Source organism: Lissotriton vulgaris, chromosome 2_1, assembly GCF_964263255.1.
Source record: "Lissotriton vulgaris chromosome 2_1, aLisVul1.2, whole genome shotgun sequence".
In the NCBI taxonomy this organism is placed as follows: domain Eukaryota; kingdom Metazoa; phylum Chordata; class Amphibia; order Caudata; family Salamandridae; genus Lissotriton; species Lissotriton vulgaris.
This window is the reverse complement of record NC_141687.1, coordinates 915,111,505-915,135,515: the sequence shown is the minus strand read 5'-3', so window position 1 is coordinate 915,135,515 and position 24,011 is coordinate 915,111,505. Positions and strand designations below refer to the sequence as shown.

The 24,011-nt window shown below is 43.6% G+C and overlaps 1 protein-coding gene across 1 annotated transcript in view; it reads right to left on the bottom strand.

The window, feature by feature from the left end:
- The window catches only part of EPHA10 (EPH receptor A10), a 1,551,477-nt gene extending 1,529,610 nt beyond the window's left edge, over window positions 1-21,867 (bottom strand). Inside the window, exon 1 of the mRNA XM_086956448.1 lies at window positions 21,629-21,867. Coding sequence (XP_086812574.1) covers window positions 21,629-21,725 — 97 coding nt within the window. The 5' untranslated portion in view covers window positions 21,726-21,867. The remainder of the gene's footprint in view (window positions 1-21,628) is intronic.
- Window positions 21,868-24,011: the final 2,144 nt, after the last annotated feature.

Genomic DNA, 24,011 nt, shown 5'->3' with positions numbered 1-24,011 from the left:
CCCTGTGCCTCATGGGAACAGTCCGCCCCGAACTACCAAGCCATGTCTTTCCTAGACCGGAATCAAGCATCCAAGGACCGGTTTCTGGCTATCAGCCTTCTTCAGCCTGGATAGCTTGACTCCAGTGATGTGGAGAGCCTGGGACTCACGTCTGAGCATACCCAGCACACTCTGGGTGAAAATTGCAAAAAACACAGTTGATGGACAGAATGCAGAACAATGTCTTACATTCACCCCAGTACAAAGATCTGGGCTTAAATCCATCTTTTTTTGCACTCCACACCACCCTAGGTCAGACACTGGCTTCATGCAAATCAGCCTTGACCCTGTGCCTCATGGGAACAGTCCAGTCCGAACCACCAAGCCATGTCTTTCCTAGACCGGAATCAAGCATCCAAGGACCGGTTTCTGGCTATCAGCCTTCTTCAGCCTGGATAGCTTGACTCCAGTGATGTGGAGAGCCTGGGACTCACGTCTGAGCATACCCAGACCACTCTGGGTGAAAATTGCAAAAAAAACAGTTGATGGACAGAATGCAGAACAATGTCTTACATTCACTGGGGTGAATGTAAGACATTGTTCTGCATTCTGTCCATCAACTGTGTTTTTGCCCTTTGTGTGAAGGCAGAATGCAGCCTATTAAAGTAGGGCTGTGTCCAGCTCCACCCTCCCATCCTGCCAGTGATGGCCCATCCAGGCACATCTAAGCCCTCCATTGTGTTTGACTGTTTAGGAGAAATATACAAAGCTCAACTGCCTCCTACACTCAGTCATTTGACCCAGAGACAGGCTGCAAGCACTAAATGGCTAGAGCAGGAAAATGCCAGGAAATTGTAGTTCAAAATCAGACTTCCCCATTAGAGAGTGTTTTTCATTACAACTCTAAAGAAACCACACATGAACTGGTTACCTGTTCCTTTTTGGAAGTCACAGCTTACTAAATTTAATAAGGCAACTCAAATGTCGTCCTATGGGGGAAGTAAGCCATGCAGTAGTCAAAAACAAGTTTAGGCATTTTACTATCAGGAAATGTAAAACGTAAAAGAACATGCTCTCCTTTTTAAATACACTGCACCTGCCCTCTGGGCTGCCCAGCCACTACTCCAGGGGTGACTTAAATGTATTACAATTGAAAGTTTGGGCCTAGCAAAAGGTATATCTTGCCATGTTGAAATGCAGTTTAAAACTGCACACACAGGCTGGAGTGGCAGACCTGAGCCATATTTTAAGGTCGACTTAAGTGGGTGGCACAATCAGTGCTGCAGGCCGAATACAAGCCTTTAATTTATGGGACCTGGGCACAAGTATTGTAGCAGGATTCTGCTCCTACACAGAACTGTGCATAGAGACTTGGAACCTCAGTGAATTAGGGTGTGCCAAAACTCACCTTAGTAGCCAATATCCCCTACCAGACTAGCAATCAGTGTCTCATTGGTTCTTCCAAAATACCAATGATTAGACAACCCAGAACATGGAACTTAGAATACCTCGGGCAATGTAGAACACATGAACACTCTTTCGTTATACTCTCATACCAGTCCAAAACAGGGAGTAAAAGGAGATACAAGCAAGTTTGAAATATTTATTTATAATGCTGTGTTCTCAGGCGCAGTATCTTAGCTAATACAAGCAGACATATAAGCAACAAGATTATCAGCATAGTTACTATTCCATAAAATACAAAGGGAGAAAGCATGTTACAATGCTAAATGGAAAACAGGTTAGAATACACCTATATCCCACTCTCCCTTGCTAGTAGGTTATTTTATATCTACAGAAGGTCTCTTGGGATTACAAGGTCGGCCCTATACCTCTGGTCCTGGCAGAAATGGATCACATCAGTTTCTGCCCCAGCTCTCTGCATGTGAATGTTCTCCAAGTGTGTGTGATCATGCCTATGAAGTGCATTATTAAACGCGCCACAATCAGAGGTGGCCACAGCTGCATATATGATATGTCTAGAACGTGCGCTGATCAGTCCGAACAACAACCACTGTGTTGAAATAACCTTGAAGGCCTTGGCACTCACTGTTCAAACAAAGCTTACTGAGCAAGGTTGCTAATATAGAAAAACATATTATTCTTGTGTGAAGCAAAACACTCTGTTAAACTCTAAACATTTATAATAATGTGTGCCGTGTGCAAAGGCAGCAGAAAGGAAAAATGGCGTTTAAACTTCTAATAAGCTCATGCCAACTTAACACAGTGTAAATGAAAGTCTCATCTCCATGACAGTAGTACCACATTACTAGGAACTTACAAGTAAATCAAATATGCCAATTTGGTATAAGCCAATTCTACCATGTGTCCATGTTTTAAGGAGAGAGCACAAGTACTTTAGCAATGGTTAGCAGTGGTAAAGTGTGCAGAGTCCTAAAGCAAGCAAAAACAAAGTCAGCAAAACAGGAGGGTTGAAGGCAACAAGTTAAGGTGGAAAGCCCACCAAGGATGTCAGGTCTAATAGTATTTCCAACAGTAATGGTTAACAAGCATTTGCAATGCAACAGGTCTCGCATTACTGAAAGTTTGACCTATTGGCTTTGCAAATAATAATGCAAGACCTTTGCATTGCAAATGCTTGTTCATAAATGTTGCAGGGGTTGTGTACAGTATCATCCTCGCAGATTTGGGTACTTTTTAACTCCACAGTTGTGCAATGCTTTGCGAAGCTTGCCTTTCACATGGTGGCACCATCAAAACAGAGCAAATGACAAGCATATTTTACCTTTCCCTTGCACGGCTGCTATAGCTAATTCTTCCTGACATTCTGCAGATGACGGTGTGTAGTGCATCCCATTGCAGTGCCTGAAAATCAGCCATTGATGTGACATGTGACATTAGAGAGCTCACGAATGGCTTGCATTGCTTCTCTCACCTACTATGTGTGAGAACGTTTTCTCCGACCGTACTGCCTTATTGTGTTATCCCTCATGCCACAGATATCTCCAACGAGGCCGTTCTGCTGTGGATTCATTGTCCTTTCTACGTAGTGCACACTTTTATGATGGACATATAAATACATTTTCTGTAGCAGAAAAACAAATTATTACATGAGCCTCCTTCAAGACCGCCCCTAAATATATTGCGATTAAGCCCATAAAACAGGAAAAAGTGGCATTAAAGTGAATGTTTTGTGCAGACATGCATAGGCATAGTGTGAGAATGCACACTACCATAAATATGGAAGCAGTAGTCTTGGACTCTGAGCAAAGTAGAAGAAGCTGAACATGAAAAAAAGATGCTTGGCTCAAACCCAACAGCAAGCAGATCCCAATATAGACGGGTAATCATGATAGTGCTTCACACACCTCATGAGACCCAAGGCGCCTCATTGTGGCTTAGGTAAGGTACCTGTGCATGCTTACATTACTGAGGTTGGTATAACTACAGATACAACATTGCAGTTCATGCCAGCATCAATACCGGGAGGGGGTAGGGTGTGCGAGCATGGAGTCAAGAGATGGCCAACCAAAAGAATCAATAGGTGATGACCGCTGCTAGGGAACCAAGCACAGAAAGGCAGTAGAGATGCACAATATTAACCAACCAGAAAAAAGAAATTATAAAAAGGAAGCCAACTAACCAACCAAAAGTGGTGGCCGTGTCCAAAGCACCTGACAGCTCATATACCAACTACAGCATGCTTCGCAGAGCAGCGCGTGCACTGCCCAGGCTCGACATAAAAATGAAACAAGCTCTTAAAATAATTGATGCTCATTAATTTGAATCATGTCATCAGCTTTAAATTTAAAAAATATCTTCAGTAAACTGATTTTAACAAAGATTTTACGTTATGTGACTGCCTTCCTTCAAATAAAAATCTGCAATGAGATATGGGATGAACAAAAAAAGCAATCTAACATTGGAAAAAAAAAGCTTTGTAAATTATTTAGAACGACCATAACTATTGAGCCATCAAGCAACAGCCTAAGCACACTATATTGTAACTGCATATGTTTTTCGTGTGTGCAGTATTAAAATAATTTGCTTTTTATAATGCTTCATTACCACTTCTGCTGCTTCTAAGAACTTTGGGACATATTATCAAGCAGGGCGTTAAAAATTATTGCTGTTTTAGCAGCAGAAAACTTCCTCTAAAGCGGCGATAATGGGCTTGATAATACGGCCTTGTGAATTCCAATAGAAACACATGTTCTGGTGTGAACATGGGCTTCTATTGGAATTCTCCAGGGCATATTATCAAGCCCGTTATTGCCGCTTTAGCGGCAGTTGTCTGCCGCTAAAAGGGCGATATTTTAATGCCCTGCTTGATAATATGCCCCTTTATTACCAGGTCTTATAACTGCTACGAATTCGCAGCCAAAGCCGTCTACACTAGATGTGCAATGTTGCTCTTCGAGAGCTGGAGCCATGGCAGATTTTCATGCACACTCCTGACTATGTAATTTGTTATGTTTACACTCAATGGGTGTAGATTTATCTCCAGTAGATAGCCTGATTATCTGGCGAGGCTCTGGCTATATTAGCCAACATGGGGACAGCCGCATCTAGGGGCATATTATCAAGACAGGTGATAAAATTGTTATAAAACGTTGGTAATGGGCTTGATAATATGCTCTTTGGAATTCCAATTGTAGCCCATGTTAGATGTCCTTTACATCTTACGTGGGCTTCAATTGGAATTCCATAGAGCAGATTCTCAGGCCCATTATCGCCGTTTTAGTGGCAGGTTTCTGCCGCTAAAGGGGCGCTAATTTTATTGCCTGTCTTGATAATATTCCCCCTAGATTGTTAGTTATATGCACCTCCGTCTACTTTTTCATACTACTCTCTGCTTGTTTTGCCAGAGAGTGATTATTGATAACTAAACACAATTGGTAATGTCTGCAGCGAAACGAAAAGAATGTGCAAAGGCATGGGTGCCCGTATAATTTGCATAAAATGAAAAGGAACTCCCTTATAGCAGTTAGCATCTTGCAGAATTCTATAAATACTGTGCAATATTTACTTGCCTCACTTAGTTTGTCTCTTATCCATACCACTCAACCTTCAATTCTGCAATGTCATATTCATATTCATATTTTTTGAAAATAAGAAAAAAAAAGAATATAATTTGTCAGAAAGCATCTTTTTGATTTGTGCTGATGATCAAGGTAAATTTAATGAGAACTTAAAGCCACTTTTACGTTTCCATGGACTCTATGTTGAGGCGCAAGAAATAGTGCGAGAAAGAGATGTCTCCATGCAGTCTTTGCACATGGGATCTGACTTCAAGCGCTCTTAGAAGATATGGAGGGGGTGGATAAAATAATGGAAAGAGGGTTCAGATAAAAATGAGTCGCCTGGGATAACTACTAAGCACTGAACTAAGCAGGCTAACACAGATATGAACTATGACTACATAAAAAAGGCAGTGGTTAAGAAAGTTGTTGTAATAAAAATGAACACCTTTTCCCACGTTTTTAGGTGACAATCAAAAGAAAAATCAGTTTATGTTCTCCCAGCCGAACTTAATGAGTAGTACTAAATTGTTTCCTATACGAACCATCGATAGTCTCTATGACTCTAAAATCAAGTCTGTTTAAAGCTTTGAATCTAAAGATTCTCAAATACCTGAAGAAAGAGTTCAGACATCTCAACAATCAGGCTTGCAGTAGCAGGTTGATTTGAAGAACTGAGATCGACCTGTAACACAGGTTTTACCATGTTTCCCTTTTGGATCAGAAAGGATCATTTTGGATCCAAACAGGATAGATGATTGCATAGTTACTGATACCCATAGCTAGTACTTTATATCACCAAGTGAAAAAAACAGATTTCAATATGAACTTACTAAAACATACTACTACTACTTCCAATAATAAAAATAAAATGATGTGGTAATAATTATAATAATAGCCATAATAACAAATATTAAGGTGAAATTTGTTTTACCGTGGGGCTTCATATCACAATTCTGCCACTTCTTAGCACTGTGGTATCCCAGACTGGGATCCTTTTACAGGTCCTCAGTGATATGCTCAGGGAGGTACCATTTCAACTTAGTTGCACCCGTGTATTTGGGCCCAGAATATCCAGTTCCTGAAATACCAGATTGAGTAATGGTGAACCAGGAGGTAGTGGCACAGACCTGTCTTCAGACTTGCAAGGGCTGAAAGCTGTTGCATTCCTTGGCTCCCAATTTTTATTTTTCTGCACCACTGGAATAGCTACCAATGCTCGAGCACCAGCCATGGGTTTCTGAGCAGAGCTTTAGGCACCAGCCCTCTTTCTATTGCAAGTTAAGAACTGACTAGCCCTTCCATTTAACCTTCAGAACCTTTTAATCAAATCCTCAAGGTAGGCAGTGCAACCTGAATACATTTAAAGCCATATGTACTAAAGCATTTTCACATAGACACAGAATAAGTTAAAACCAATTGATACATCTTGCCCTAAATGTATTCAGTTTAATTTTCTTGAAACAAACCCATGTTTCTTTCAGCCACTACCAGACAGTCCCATTCCCCTTTAACTCATTGGTGCAGGTTCCTGCTTTCGCCCTTTGCAAAGGTTTTACCATATTTCTCTCCTTACTTCTTTTCCATTTGTGTGATTTTCCCTCTGTTGCTCACAGTGAATGTCTGATGATGAAAAATAAGTGCTGATCCCACAAAAAGGAGTGCCAGTGGGCCCCACCAGCAACCACTGGCTCAAATTAAGCACTGGGACTGGCAGAGAAAGATGACCACAAACTCAAAGTATTCTAATGGTAGGAAGCAGATAGATGGAACAAAGTAAGAATAGATGTCCTACTTAGTCTTCGCTTTCAATAAATTAAAGACCTTCAAACATACAAGGGAAAATGGGCAAGATTGTGCTTTCAAAATAAGAAAAAAATCAAGTGTCATGCAATGTTCTTTCTGTGCTGTTAAAATCTTGACCATATAAAACCAGAGGCACGAAGCAATGTACAAAATTATAATTCCACGCGTGGTGTTTTTTGATGGTGAGAGCACAGCTTTGTACAATTGCAAAGTTTGTCAATGTAAAACTTCAACTGCCGGTGAAAATTTCAGCAGCAAAAACTTTTTGCAAAATAATGTGCCATAAATTCAGTTGTACAATTAAATTCTTCAACTAAGGGCCCCATTAAGAGTGGCGGGGAATGGGGTAGCACCCATTAAAATCTGATACCTCGAGGTTCAGAATTTATCTTGTGCAATAAATCGGACTTCATTCAAATGTTCTCTATTCAATTGGGGAATAATATGAATGTTGTTGCTTACAAACCAAAATCCTGATGCACTGCTATTTGTCTGTCATCCTTCCATTGTATTTATCAGCACGTTTACACTTTTTATATGAACCTGGAGGATATTTCAAGGGAGTAGATTTTATTTCATTTAGTAATTAATTGTGACCCCTCTGCAAACAGGTGCTTCAGCATGGCTTGTTATGTTACCAGGGCAAAACGAGGACTAAAAGTGGTCTTTTGCAAAGATTTTTCCTCATCAAACCTAATTTGAGGAACTTTTTCCATTCATTTGGGTATTTTAAAAATGCCACAACTTTTGTTCAACTTCACAGAGCATCAAACGTTTTATAAAATGCTTCACATAGTTTGCAGAGGAAAATATTTGCAAACTCTGAACACCAGCACAAAACATTCATGAATGTGGCCCAAACATTTCTAATTTTCAGTATTCCGAATGTACTTAAACAAAGTAGCGACCAGTATCTTTGTGTCTCAGCTTCAGAATCACTGTAAAAACAAGGGCACGTGTCGGTTCTACAAGTGGGTAGACGGCGCCCACCCACTTTTTCACAGAGTGAACGCCGTCCAACCTGCAAATAATTTGGGCCCCACTAAATAATGTGCTGAACTTGTCCCGGTGTCATTTCCAAACACCTGGACACTTTCAGCAGTGCCTGCACGTTGTCTGCTTGACTGCTTTCCTTCTGCAACAAGCAACAACGTGCAGGCAGGCGAGGAGGAGGCTTTCTTATTTAAGAATCCTGCAGTTGCCATAACAAAGGCCAAATTTGAGGGGTCATCAGGCCTCCTCTTGTTCTAGTTTCTTGTCTGGGAGCAGTCAGGGGCCTCACTCACACCTGATGCGAATGAAGCGGAGGGGAAATATAGGCTCACACCTTGTTAGCACATTACACATACTTAAGTCAGGCAGCTTTTCACTTTGTTCTGTCCCTGTTTAGGAGAGATGCATGCATTGTAAGAATATCAGATGTGTTGGTCTTTCCCAGTATTTACACAAAGCAAATTGCATTTATATAGAGTTTACTTCCCCTGAGGGGGTGTTGAAATAATTTAAGTACTACTATTTTATCTTGCATAGCCCTACTCATCCCAATGCAGGGTGTCAGAGCGCTTTACATCAAGACGTGCATTTTACATGTACAAAAAATTATATACGTTAGTAAATGAATGTACAGGATTTTTAACATAAAACTGGGGGATTGCAAGGTGTAGAAGTCACATATCTTCCATAGCTCACTGTGCTATTATCCTCGCAATTCGCTCAAACGTACACATGATAGACCTGCTAAAGATACATGTGAGGGTTTTAGGTCTGATGTCACTTCCTGTGATGCCACTTTCTGTAAAGTCGTGGCTTGTGATGCCACTTTCTATTATGTCAATTCTTGTGATGCCTTGTGTGATGTTGTGCGCCGTGAGGTTGCGCGCTGTGATGTCGCGCGCAGTGACGTCACTTGCATATTAAGTTATTCCCCCCACTTCTTTTTTTAGGACTTCTGCCCTGGTAAAAACATTTAGAAAATAACTCCCTGGCAACCTGCCTCATGGTAAACATCCACTGAGCTTTGGTAAAACAGATGCAACTGTACACCTTATTTATAATTTAAATAAAAACGAAATCCCATTTTAGTTTATGAAACAGATTCGACTTTACAAGGAGACTTTAGCTATTGGTTCTCTCTTATGACCATGCGCTATAAATGATAGATGGTTTTTGCAGGTGAAGGTGTGTGCAAGAAAGAAATGCAGCTGGAATATTATTATAAAATATATATATAATCCAGAAAAAGCAGTTACTTGTGCCAGTGGGCAAGGTTATTCCAGTACAGTTATTCTCCATCTGGGTGTATATTAACCACTAGAAATGTCATAACAGCAAGGGATCCTTTGCTATAGAGTCCACGGGAACAATGCACTGGATCACTGGTATCATGCAGATGACTCTTTCACTGAGAATGAAACCAGGCTGTGGAATGTGAATAGAATTAGCTCGAGATATTCTGAAGTGGCTCGCCACGCAGTTGCCAAAGTGCACAGTAAAACAACCAAAACGTTATAGTGGGCGAATATGTTTAGAAAATTGTGCCTTGTCTGGTGGAAGGCTAAAGACACCAGGTGGCAGTCAACAGCCTCTCCTGTGCTTCACTTCTATATATCACCAGAGGGCGGGGTGGTGATGCAATCATAAAACACAAAAGAGAGAATTCTGTTTGAATTAGTAAGAATGCGAAATGTAATGTAGGCTAGTCTACTTCTGCCAGGTGCATAAGGCCATGTGAGGCAAGTGTGGTGCATCGAATCACCGAAAGACAGAAATGGGCTTTGTATAGCAGCTGGAAACTGCAAATACGGACATTTTGAAGCAAACCTTGTGCTGTTCCTCACAAGATTAACACTGTCACGTAATTCGTTGCTCGCTTATGCTCAAGAATGATTTTATGATTGATGTAAGCAGATCTCACACCTCGGTGTGCTTCTAGAAATCATTTAGCACCGAATCATATTTAGAAATCACCCTCTATATCGGAAAATATCTGTGTGAAATTGTGAGGGTACATACAGCCTTCCATCTGTTACAAAAATGAAAAACACAGAGTAAATAATGAAGACACCTTTTGTTATTAGAGAGCGTGTGTACCATAAACTGAAACGTTGCCATACAAAAGTTCAATTCAATTTAGTGTCATTTCGACAACAGGGTTTGAGTATTTGCTCTTAAAGCAAAAGTGAAAGTCAATGGAAACATAATATTCGACACTAGTCATGTCAGAAAGAGGTGTCCTAAATGTTTTCTCCCTCTTTACGTCGTATTTCATCTCTCTGGCCCTGTGACATATCATTTCCTGATTTTTGGTATGCCAGATGTTATCAGTAGGTTTCAAGAATGATGATATGAATCAAAAGTGTTGCCATGCATTAAAATGGGACTCATAAAATTAACCAGAAAAAGTGACATGATGTGGTTACTGTCTTTATTTTGTTTACTAGTTCCTCAAAGTTAACAGCTTGTCTTCTCTCTGTAGGTCACATTCACAAGTCTATGCTTTGTTTTGTAGCATTACACATACCCTTCTAGGCAGCCTAATATGGAGATACTCAAACGTATTCCTACTTGCTATCATATCTACTGTGAATAGTCCTCAGTGCAGACAATCCGCTGAAGTAAGGACTGTGTAAGTATGCATTTGCAAAAGTGATATTCTGCACAAGAAAAATATGGAGAAATCCTTTCACCCATAAAAACTTTTAAAATGCTGGTGCATCTGGGGCATTTTCTCTCCCAATTTGCACACTTAGACATGTATTACTATTTTTTGGTTATGAAGTTATGTTCACTAACAAGGCGTGAACCACCATTAAGAATGTTTGGGAATATCTACAAAAGTAGTGATTTTGTTACTGTTTAGTATGTTCCCAATGGTCCATATGCACCCCGATCCCACACTTCAATTGGCTTACACCCATACTTTCAACTGTTTCTGGATTTTCTGCAGTAGTAAGTTCTATCAACGAGTGGAACAATCCTTTTCATATGCATCTTTCTTAGGTATACTGCAGGAGCAAACAAAAATTGTGAAGCTGGCAGTAAAAGAACACTAGGGGCATAGCTACCAAGGTTTCATATTGCATTTGTGTGACATTTTCATAAGTTCACTGTAATTATGAGTGACATTCAAGAACTACGAGTGACACTTTCTCGCTAGCAAAAATCAAACAGTGAAGACAAGTGTAACATGTATTACAGAAATTACACCCATTTGAGGAACGAAAGAACTCTAATACGATCTTAAAACTACTTCAAAGCATCAAAAACCGAGTCCGCCAAGCACTTTCTCATGCACCACTACATTTACAGGTATGTTTGCAGCAATTACTTCTGCACAACTGGGGAGAAACATGAAACTGGGAAGAGGATGGAAGTACACCTCAAGAATCCCAGATGAACTGAGTTTACCGCGGTGGTGGGCAGGAGGCCTCCTCGGTCATCCAGGCACTCCCTCGACAATTCACGGTGGGTTCATGGTCTTCATTTAACATGTACAGCAACCATCAGGTGCAAGTAGCGCTGCCCTATATAGGCAGCTTCCCAGTCGCGCAAACAACACTGCAGCATTGGCGACAGCACCAGCACAAGAGGCGACGTCCTGGCATTGCCCGCCTAAAGATCACTGACCTGGCAGCCGGTGCTGTAAACCGACATGGTCGGTCATGGTTGTCCTTAACCCACGGCACTAATTTCTCACTGCCGGCTCTGAAATTGTAACTGCTGCAGCGGCCTTGATTATGATGGCCTACAGCAGAGTGTGGCCCAGGCCGGGCCATTACGTGCAATATAATCAACGGCGCTGCCCCATAATTATTGCGGGCAACTTCCAGAAGAACATACTCCCCGCTTTCTGAGTCAGCAGGATATAACTTCGGAGCACAAGCTGGGAACGGACATGACATAAGGGAGGCTGACGCAATGCTGCGCGGCAGGGCGGCCATGCGTGATACACTGTTGCAAAGAGGCAGAGCCTGGGACTGGAAGGCGCTTAGCAGGGATTACTGCTCAAGAAGACCACGGAAGCAGCGCGCCAGAGCAGGCAGACCACAGACAGTGCCTGCAGCCACCTGCAACACACGTTTGCAGCCATCAGTAATTGTACACCTGAGACTGCCACTATGCGTGACAATGCATTTCAGTGCGGTGATGCGGAGCACTGCACTGAAATGCGTTAGTGTCACGTTTGATGCGTGATACTTGACAGGACTGTAGGGGGCTTTGTTTCTTCTTCAGCATTAGCAAAGCATTTGTGTGGACCATTCTTAGACACTATTTTTTTTCTACTTGAAGATTAACTAAGTAAATAAGGTATTGTTTGGTTAGTAAAAACCTTTACAATTTCCACATAAAAAAGAAAGGAGCAGCAAAATTCATAATTAAAAAATCAAAGAGCAGATCATAAAACATTCATTCCTTGTGTTAAAATAGTCGGAGCAATGATCAGTAATTATCAGATACAATGAGTTGGCAAAGTCTTTGGGCCATTCTTTGTTTAAACGACTTTCCAGGAGTTTTACTGATATTGTCACTTAAGGTGCCTGCAGAGTAGAATATATTGATGGGCGCACAGCTGTACACATTACTGCAAACGTCAAATTATTAAATTACAACAGTAAAAGGCAGAAAATATTCACTTTCACAAGCCGGGAGATCAATAGGAAACTGTACTGCTTTGCCGCAAACTAACTAGTGGTCACCTGTATTGCAACACAATAAGTACTGCAAATTAGCATATGCACGAAATGAAGGGCTGTGGGTGGGAGAGAGAAAAGGATGGTTGTGTGGTCCTTTTAATATAAAAATAACTGATGTTTTATTCAGTTTGATGATCAGCTGCTTTGACAAGTTACGATTCTGGACATCACGTATTTAGCGTGAGGTGAAACTCAGTAGTTATTTTTAGTTTGGCTGTTTTAGTGCCATCCATTTCAGTTGATCCAAAGTCTGCGTTAGATGAAAGCACAGAATTCTTTCAGTGATCTGAAAGCACTGGTAATAAATACTGTAAACAGTGGTATAATCAGTAAGGGTCAAACATTTTAGCATTTAGTTTGCCTGCTATCCTATTAGAAGGCAAGAAAATGCATCCAGGCACGGGTCAATTCATGCATGGCTGAGCTGCATGCTTGATTAAATGTGTACATTTACCTATGCAACATTTAAGGCACCGTTTTTTTGTATAATGGTCTACTGTATGACTGTGGTTCTGGCTGTAATGTTTGAAATGGGAATTACGAAGATTCACAACTTTTTGGAACTAAAAATAAAGAAGAAATGGAACAGTCAGCAGTCAGTTTGGACTTTTGTAGCTGTGCACCACTATATTTGTGTTTTTATCTTATATTATGAGTTAATCCAAAACATGAATTTTAAATGGTTACATGAAGCCCATCCACACAATTGTACTACTCTCTCCACTCCATCATGATGTGTCGTTATCTCTTTATGGTTAAGTCTTTATAGTGAACCCTGTGCTCTTCTGAATCCACATTCCATAATGACTCGTTCCAAAGAGTACCTTCCTGCCCTTTACTCTCATAACAACGTTGAACTGCCCACCTCACTTAGAAAATCCTTGAAATTTTAAACATTTTACTGCATCTTCCGAACTGACAATTTCTACAAACTAAAATATGTTTCTGCCGGTTACTTGGCCTGCACGCAATGAATTGTAGAAACGTTCATTTCATCATGTTTTTTGCACCTCAGTCCATCGGGGTAGCTACAATCTTTTTAGCTCAGAGAATAATACAAGTTTTCACTCTAATTCTGAATGTCCAAGAATTTTTCACAGATTGCGGCATTTTTCCACTAACTACCTACCACTATGGAAGTACTGGACCTTTTATCCGTCACTCATCCTTGGAAAGTCTGACAACCAGAGCCTACATCAACATCTAATCTCCCGTGCATCCATGTTTTCCCCCAAAGCATACATGAACATTTCACCACCAGAATATTCAGAAATGGTTTATTCCAACTGCATCTGTTAACTTGCTACCCCAAATATCAAGAGCCCGTTAGCCCCCGAGCATCTCTGTTTATTTCAAACACAGATATTCAGCACACCTTTTACCCTAAACGTTTATGTGCCAAAATGTTTTTTACAGAGAGTTTCGATTAACTTTATAGTGCTTAATTTGTACAAAATAAATACTGAGGCTCAATGTTTTTCTTACCAACCTCCTATTGGCACTCCTAAAAATGGGACTGTCAAATTCTAAAGCTCCCTCGTCTTGATTCCGCCACCCTACACTTCTTGTTTCTTGAAGTCTCTTCTTCATCCCCACTATCTCTCTATGTCACTGTTTTCCAATGGTTTTCTTTCTCTTTTGCCTCCCCTTTCTGCCTTTCTCTCTTTTTTTCTGGGTCAAAGCCTGATGATGAAAAAAAGTTCTGGTTACCAAAAAAAATGAGGGCATATGTACAAGCCCCTAATGCCACTGGAACGTCACTTTTTGTGACGTTACCATGGTGATAGGGGCCTTGCCTTATGTACAAGTCAGCGGTGGCTTAACGTGGCTTTAGGCTGCCTTGTACATAAGGCACCCTTTCAAGCTATGTTTAGAGTGAAAGAGGCGGGCAGTTGGTGCTGTAGTGGGCGTTCCACCGCAACACCCATTGTATTTGACGCTGCCCCCTATGTACAAGGATGGCGTACATAGGAGGCAGCGCCAAAATTAAGACCAGAAAAACCCTGGTCTTAAGATGGCGAAACAAGGAGAAATGCATTATTTCTCCTCATTTTTTCTTTTTCCATGTGATCTGCCTTGAGCAGCACACATGGAAAAATCAAAATGCCATGGTTTGATAATCTACAGGAATACATAAAACAAACCTTTTTGAAAATGACATTTTGTACATTTCATGTGTGCTGCGTGAAGCAGCACACATGAAAGTTACAAAATGGCATTTTAGGATTGTTTATGTGCATGAAGGGACACCTTCCTACACATAACCAATCCTCCACTGCACACACACTCCCTTGCACTCTGGTGCACATCTTAGCTCCATCGCAGGGGGAAACTCAAGGCTGCACCACATTCTTGTAAATATGGTGCAGCCTTGCGTTTCCGAAATGGCGGAGTGTGTTGTTAAGCCCAGGAGACTAACGACACGCTGCACCACTTTGTCGTACATATGGCCTAGTGACTCTCACTCCACCCCCGCATGCAACCAACAGTACAAAAGCACTGGAATTATGTCCATACAGTATTCAGAAGCCGTTATTCCGATCAGAAAGTCATTTTTATCTCAAGAATACAGAATTCTTTTCTTGAGCATCCTTGAACGTTTGTCCATAGAAGTATTGAGCCTTCACCCAGAGCACACATGAAACGTGTGTCTTTGAGATTTCACTTTTTTTTATTTTTACCTCCACACCATTCTATAGCTGGTTATCTCTAGAGCATCCTTGAACTTTTTATCCTAAGGTCATCCGCTTATACCATGAACATCCATTGCGTTTTTATTTTTTGTACATACAAGCAAATGCTAGCCCCCGAGAATACTTGAACTGTGTACCCCTCAAAGTAACTTCAAATAATTCACAAAAATAAAACCTCAATCATTTTTCGAGTGGGGCAGAGGGCAGAATGGCACAACAACGAGTGGGGCAGAGGGCGGAATGGCACAAAAACGAGTGGGGCAGAGGGCAGAAGGGCACAAACACGAGTGGGGCAGAGGACAGAATGGCACAACAACGAGTGGGGCAGAGGGCAGAAGGGCCAACAACGAATGGGGCAGAGGGCAGAATGGCACAAAAACGAGTGGGGCAGAGGGCAGAAGGGCACAAACACGAGTGGGGCAAGGGGCAGAATGGCACAACAACGAGTGGGGCAGAAGGGCACAACAACGAGTGAGGCAGAGGGCAAAATGGCACAAAAACGAGTGGGGCAGAGGGCAGAATGGCACAAAAACAAGTGGGGCAGAGGGCAGAAGGGCACAACAACGAGTGGGGCAGAGGGCAGAATGGAAAAAAAGCGAGTGGGGCAGAGGGCAGAAGGGCACAAACACGAATGGGGCAGAGGGCAGAATGGCACAAAAATAAGTGGGGCAAGGGGCAGAAGGACACAACAACGAGTGGGGCAGAGGGCAGAATGGCACAAAAACGAGTGGGGCAAGGGGCAGAATGGCACAACAACGAGTGGGGCAGAGGGCAGAATGGCACAAAAACGAGTGGGGCAGAGGGCAGAAGGGCACAAACATGAGTGGGGCAGAGGGCAGAATGGCTCAAAAACGAGTGGGGCAGAGGGCAGAAGACCACAAAAACGAGTTGGGCAGAGGTCAGAAGAGCACAAAAACGAGTGTGGCAGAGGGCAAAAGAGCACAAAAATGAGTGGTACAGAGGGCAGAAGGGCACAAAAAACGAGAGAGTGGCAGTGATGAACCAGAGGGCGCATCGCGGTCTCGCACTCTATTCACCACTTGTATCTCTCTGGAAATCACTTTCTCATGAATTAAAAGAATCCCTCTCTGTTGTCATTACACACACATCATGTTCAGTCCAGCTCTTCTATGCTCCATGTCAAATCCAGCCACTAGTTATAAACCCATACCCCCTTCAGCATCTCTATTGGTGTGATATTTTCCTTTACGGCAAGTTGGTTGGGTTCTAATAACGTAAATACATTTCATATTTAAAATATAAAACATGCCTACAAAGCAGCAACTTTTCTAGTTACATCTCATATCTCCTCCTTCTCCCGAGCCATCCCTCCTACCAACTTCTGATAGACAATTACATTTAGCACCTCTCACATTGTTGCATATAAATGCAATTGCAATGCAATACAGTACATAATCACACTAATGGAGTCAGTCCTACACCTTAGGTATGATCAGTTCATGTAGAACGGTTTCCCTGCCTTTCACGATTTCCTCTTTTATATCAAAGGGGAATTGTATTCAAAAAGCCAGCCCTCTCTATCACGATACGTAAACATAAGGATAGCCAGCCTTTACTCAGGCCCCAAGAATGTATGTGCAGACAGAAAAAGAAATTAAAAGATTCCCTGGCTGCACTTTTTTCAGCATATTATGTTTTTTGTACACTCACACACAATCTACCACTTGTATCATGATGTACACATTCCCAAAAAAAATCTCACTCATATAGATTACAAGGTATTCAAACGTTGCAAACTCACTGCAATGCAGCACGTGCCACTTTCAAAACATTACCTGTCACCTTTCAACTGTAGATGTATTAATTTACTAATTACAGAATTGAGATGTGTTCCCCGGTGGTGTTTAGATTCCTGTTTGATGAACTACGAAAAAGCGTTTGTCATCAGCAACTAACAAACACTCCATGGGCACGATTCACAGCACCATGTTTGGTGATAAACCTACGTTTACGTCCAAAAAGAGGCCCCTTTACACCGTCAAGAATGTACAGGATAACTGGCAGGTGTAAATTGCTTTACTACTGCCTAACTGTAAGCTGCAAAACGTTCATCTTTGCAGTAGCAAGCCTCATGAAGGTGGTGGAGAGGAGTACCAAAGCACAGCTTGCCTTGAGAGGCTGTAAGCACCTACAACCTTGTGGGTTCATTGGCATCCCCAAACTCATCTACGACCTTTTTCCATCCTGCAAACGGTTTACGTTTTTCTCCAGAAAAGGGCTGGATAACTTCCTTGCCAGGGTGGGAAGGGAAACGGAACACTCGCAAATGTTGTGGGGGTACAGGGATAGGTATTTCTGTCTACATGGGTGGAGGAATGAATTCCCCAGTTAGAAAAAAAAGAAGTGTATACAATGTGCATTTGCTATGGGTCGGCATTCTCCAACGCAGGGTTATATGCTGTGTAGTACTTCACTGTGGAGAAATAGCAGATGTCACATGGCAGTCCCAGTAGCACACTTTCCAAGTGCACCACTGGGAACGTCTGCGACTGATAAAAGTCGATCCTTTTCAATTAGGTGCGGGTGGCGTTTATGTGTGTAGATTTAGAACTGTTTGTAAATACGGACCCGTATATTTAAATGTCATTTAAACAGAGAGGGACAAGTTAAAAGTTACTCCTTCTTTGTCGAGAAAAAAGTTGTTCACTACTGATGTAAAATCATGTTTAAGTAATGAGGAGTGTCCTCAAAGCAGCATATGTGTCAAGATCACATGCAGACTTTAGAAGAATTCCGTGCACGCTTTACGAGGTCTGATGCCCTGGGACATAAAGCGCCAAGAATATATAACAAGGGCGTACAAAGTAAAAGCACTACACCTTAAATAACAAAATGTGTGTACGCACAGGCGAAAATTCTGCTTAATACGCTCTATGCGATATATTTTACTCAGGGGACACCCTGGAGACACCGTTAATTAAATCACATTCCCGAGCTTCATTGCAAGACGAAATATTTCATGTCAGTGGTCCTGCTTATAGGCATGCAAGATTTTCGTAATAAAACAACTCTCCCGTCTTCGGAATGAAGTAAACACAGTGTCCCGGCACTTTCAAATGCATTCCAATACTGGTGCCTCCGTGTTGCTTCACCAGACCTCCACCATCATCCCTCACACACTCCCTGCGCGAATTCGCTTTAAGCCCTAGCAGAAATACGTCCAAGTGTCTCTCCCCCTTGAGTGCCGTCGTGATCTCACAGAGGCAGGATCCACACAATCACACAGTATCCTTCTGTTACTGTGCCTTTCCATCACACAGGACTTTGCAGGGATCGCGCACGCTAGCACTATCAATAAACCCCCTCCCCTCCCCACACCCCCCAGGCACAGTCGCTGCTCGCAAAGGAGAGAGCAGCAGTGTACTCTTCATGAGGCAGGCGCGATTCCCATGAGCACATAGGAGCCCTGTGGGTGACTCGTGACGTGCCCTCACACAGACAACCAAGGGTATCCTTGAGTGCACACTAGCCATGAGCTCTACTTCACCACTGCAGTGTCACTCGCCCACCTCACTCGAATTTACACTGTGATTGATTAGCCCCACCCCATCCTCTCTCCAAACATTCTAATGACCCATACTAGTGTGTATATCTACCTCTGCTGTGATCTTGCGCACTCCCTGTCCTTACTCACGCAGAGGTAAAGTTATGCATCCCTCCCGTCCTCATATTCCCTCAGTTTACAATAGTTTCTTGCGAGATGTGCTGCCTGCATAGATGGCCGTGGATGCCTGAATATGAGCGTGTAGTCCCGGCTACCCGGCATGAAAAATTGGTGATCTTGTGCAAAACTATCTGGTTGTGTCTCGTTACTCTTATCCACCGAAGCTTGCATAATTGTAATCTCGTTCATAGGCTCGCGTTAGGCTCTATTTAATAACAGCACGTTTAGATAGGTCAAGTGTTCTATGCACCTTTCAATCTCCGCTCGAATGACTCATCAATCTTTTGAAACGATAATGTGGCGATCGCCCTCGCCTCAGTCCAATGTGTAATAAATCGTATGCATACATGCAGTACAATATCAGAACCATGTATGCATCTCTTGCCATTCGCCTTTGTGTGCCCCCTGCGTACTCTTCCCAGAGTCAGTGACGCAATCGTCCTCCAGCAGGTACACTGGCACCGTTCACCACAGTACACACAGTATTACAGCTCAACCTTCTCGCGCAGACAAAGCTACACAACATCCGGGCTTACCCCTTTCGTGCCAGCCAGTGACACATCTAATTAACCTCAAGCAGGTTCAGAGGCACAACTATGCTCGTGCACTCGCAGTGTCACAATTGACTATGCGCATGCAGACATAGTGGCACATCTCACCTTCCTCTTGCAAAGTGGTACCAGTGACCACCCTCTCACGGACACAGTAACATGCCTGCCTAGACCCCACAGAGAGAGGCCTGATCCTCCGCCCACGCGGCGGTGCCGGACCGGCCAGCTCAGTGTTACCACAACTTCTACATTTTAGCACCGCTGGATCGCTCTGCTCTTCAGTGCCCACCAGGAGATTCTCACCCAATCCTCACATATCAACACAGCAGCCCACATGCCCCTCATTCCGAGGCTTTCAAGTGATATCTTGAGGGGGAGTGTGTTACATATATGAAGAATTTGTGGCCGCGTACCTTCAATCCCACATGAAATGCCTCATGGGTGGACGCACTGACTATTAACGCAGCAAAGAAATGGTTGTACGTCCGCCTGACCCACAACAGGGGACTAGCCAAGAAGACTAACTCCCCACGTACCCTAGCACAGACTCACAAACACACCCCCAACAATGGCGGTCTCCAGCCTTCCCAGTACTTCAATATCCTCACAGGAAAGATCACCCCTTTTTTCACACAATCTCCTCCTCCTCCAATCACTGAGTTCGTTCACGTTGAAGCACTGGTCTCACTCCTATGGTATGTGTATTTCTATAGAGCACTGTCACCAGTGAGAGCATCACAGAATAGCCCAAAAAAGGCTTACACACCCAATGGTGTTGCCTTCACTCACTCTCCCAACACAAACACAGTCACACGGCCCATACACACCTTGTATCACCCCTGCCACTGTGGAAGAGTCGAGTCGCACAGACACTCTCAGTGGTCACACACCTGTATTTTGTCACCCACACAATCTTTTAAGCGTATTACCCCCCTCAGTCGCTCTTCACGGGGTGTACCCACACTTGGATCCCGACCTGCCCGTCACTGGGATGATCTCCGGTACTGGCTGGACCTGTCCCTTCAGATGTCATCCCTGTCATTGTGATAGTCTCCCTCAGACCCTCCATCGGAATCGTCTCAGCAATCACTCCTTCCATTGGGTTAGTTTCCCATCACATAGATACTCACCCCTCTCACACACCCGGTCTCACACGGTCACTGGGTCAGTATGCCGCCTACTGAGATAGTACTAAGGCTAACATACTTGCTCTGACTCCTGTCACACTCCCGACACAAAAATGGTCTTACGGCTATTCCCCCCCCCCCCCCCCCCCCCCTTACGATGACCGCCTCTTATTACCGGAATAGTTCTGAAGCTCATACAATTGGGTGGCCCCATCACTCACTCGTTGCAGGGACAGTCAGTCCCTCGTCTCCCCACCTGGTCTTAGTCCTGCCCCTGTGATATATCCCCCCACAAGCACAGCCACAAGGCTCGCACACCTGGCTTCACTTCAGTCACTCTGGCAGTCTCCCATCACAGAAACAGTCCCAGGGCTCACAAACTGACGTCCACCCTCATCATTGGGCTAGGCTGCACACACACACGCTCTGGCCCCCTGACACTGGCATAATCTCTCATCACAAGCATAGTCCCTCGTCCCGCCACCGGGACAGTCTCCTAATACTGGGGCACTCCATAGTTCACACCTCGGTGGTCTCACCGCTCACTCCTTTCGTCGGGAAAGTCTCCCACAACACAGGCCTAGTCCCGTGCCTCACACATGGGTTCCCACCCCGTCTCCGTTGTGTCATAGCTCTCACACCTGGTCTGAGCCGCGTCAGAACGATAGTAATCTCCCAACACAACCACGGGGAAAAAAGGCCACACACCTGGCCTGTCAGCGGTAGTCTCCCTTCAAAGATAGGGCCCCATGGCACACACAAGTCTCACCCGCGCTATGATAGTCTTCCATTACTGGTGTACTCCGGAGTTCACACCTGGGTGGTCTCGCGCTCACACACTCGGCCTGAGCCCTGACAGTAGTCTCCCATCACACCCGGGGGTCCCAAGGCTCACACACACCTGGTCTCTCTTCTCTCGTTTTGTCGGTATCTCATCAGAGGGCTAGTGAGTCCCATGGTTCACACACCTGTTTGCCCCCCTGGCATCCTGTCACTCTCTATCACAAGAATAGTGCCACAGCTCAGGCACTGGAATGGCCTCACCCTCAACTCCTTTAATCTGTATCATCCTCCATCCTCAGGATAGCCCCCTCCCCGCCGCCGGCTCTTACCTTGCTCCGCAGAGCCACCCGTGCACAGGCAGGATGCGATCAGTGCAATGCCCAGGAACCGCGCTGCTGCTGCTCCGGCTACGGCCGGGAGCTCCATGGTCCGGCTCTGCGCTCCGCTCCAGTCAGTGCTCAGCGCTCCCTCCCGCACGGCTCATAGCTCAGGACCCGATAGCCAGCTTCTCACCGGCGCCGCGCGGCCACTGGCAATCCGGCAGCGCGAGCCTCAGTGCCACGCGCTGTCAGACAGCCACCGCGCGCGCACCGCTGCCAGCACCACCATACAAGGCAAGGGGAGGCGGGGTCCAAGAAGCCTACCGCAAGAAACAGCGAGGTGACTGACAGCTTCCACCACCAACCGGCAGCTTCTCAGCACGTGGGCTCCAGGTTTCACTCCTCCCGTTAACCATCCAAGGTCCTGAAACGGCGTATTTTCCACCAGGTGTTCAGATCATGGAATGTATGAAAGGAATAGTTTCTGTCGCCCAAAAACTTGACAAACCCACGGCTTTACCCAAAGCATTGGGGGTAGATGCAATTGAAGAAGTGATAGTACGCTAAAACATATTGTCATGGATCACTCTTTATGAAGTTTGTAGATAACACCAAGTGCATTATTTGACCAGACTCACATAATTATACTTTTACACTTACAATTGGACTCAGTTTATACGAGAATTAGAACGCCAATTGTTAACAGACGTCATATATGCAGCTACATTTCTATACACCTTGAGCAGACTCTCTATCATACATCACGTCTAACCCCCACACTGTCGAACTATCTGAACTCTGAGCTTGATTCATCAGGCAATCCTACCCTTGACCTGACCCAAGTGCAACTACCCCAATGAACTACTCCTCCATTATCAGCCAAAACGATTACACAAACAACATCGATTTCAAAAATACATCCGAAAACGACCCTCAAAATAAACAAATGATGAATTACTTAATTACTTCCAATTAATTGAGAATAATCCACCAAACACCTTTACAAACCGATACACTTGCTAACCATGTTTCATTTTCATTTAAGATACTTAATTAATATTTACACGGCTGGAAACGTTTTTCAACTTCTGAAATCAAATTGGAGGGTTTTTATCGACTGCATTTTCTCTTAAAGATGGCTCATATTAGAAACGATAATACACTGAACGGAGAGTGTTGTGGACATGCCACAGAAAATGCTTTAATAAATTGTATACGGATCTTACTTTGCTGTAAGACTGCCTGCAGGGAATTTTGTGACCTTCGCAAACTCCATTCAGAAAGAGGGGGTCTCAAAGCCAGTTTTTCCCATGCAATTTCCCATAGGAATTCTAAACAATGCTACAGCCAAGACTGAACGGAATTACACTAACTGTGGCAGAAAGCTGGATCTTTACACAAGAGGCATTCTTTTTGTGATTTGGTGAAAATCCATTCAGCTGATTGAGAGAAATTATGCTCCAAAATGTATTGCTATCTAGCAGTGCAGAACTAGCAAGGAATTACTCAGGGAGTACAGAGGAAGCAACAACTGAGGCATTCTGATTGTCTGGTCCTAAGGGACTGGGACCAGTCCAGCACGACTGAGGCCATTATTGGCTGGCCACAAGATGATGAGAAATGTAGCTGCAGCCATTTTAAGACTCATCGACTCAGTCCCTGTGTTCTGAAAATTAAAATAAAACAACATATTAGAGATCAGTGTAGTGTACCCCAACCCTTCTGGGGAGAGGTGGGCTAGAGGCACTCCCCCACAGAGGTTAAAAGTGCAATTTTCTTTTTGCATTGCCACAGACTCACGATACTAATGCCGGACTCATTGCCAGCCAGCAGAATATTACTACAAGATTACTTTGGGACCATAAAGTAAAAAACATTTGGGTGGGTTTAGTTGGTGTTGAGTGTTGGTGCGGGAGTGGCCAACAATGAGGGGTTAGCCACCTGTGGGTGGTTGGTTCTAGGCCTTTACCGGAGGCCAGGTTCTGCACCCAACCCTACACTATGCACAACTGAAGGCAATGCGTGGCACGGTTGGGTGAGCTCCCGTAGGGGTTTGGATAAAGGGTCTCTCCATAGGGAGGCTCTGCAGCCAACCTCCCACCATGCATAGCTGAAGGCTGTGGGGGGTTTCGGGTATTCAGGTATGGTAATACATTCTTACCTTTAAAAAAACTGTGAAATTCACTGAAAAAAACAATGGACAAAGTGCCGTTATTGCTAGGATTGGTAATATATTACTTGACATGAAAAAAAACTTGGATATTCACTGAAAAAGATTAAATGACATCAGAGTTAGGTGAAAATGTCTGTTAAAAAATAAAATTTGAAACAAAAAAAAACACAGAAATATTCCAGTTATAGTTAAATGAAGTAACTATAACATACACACTTG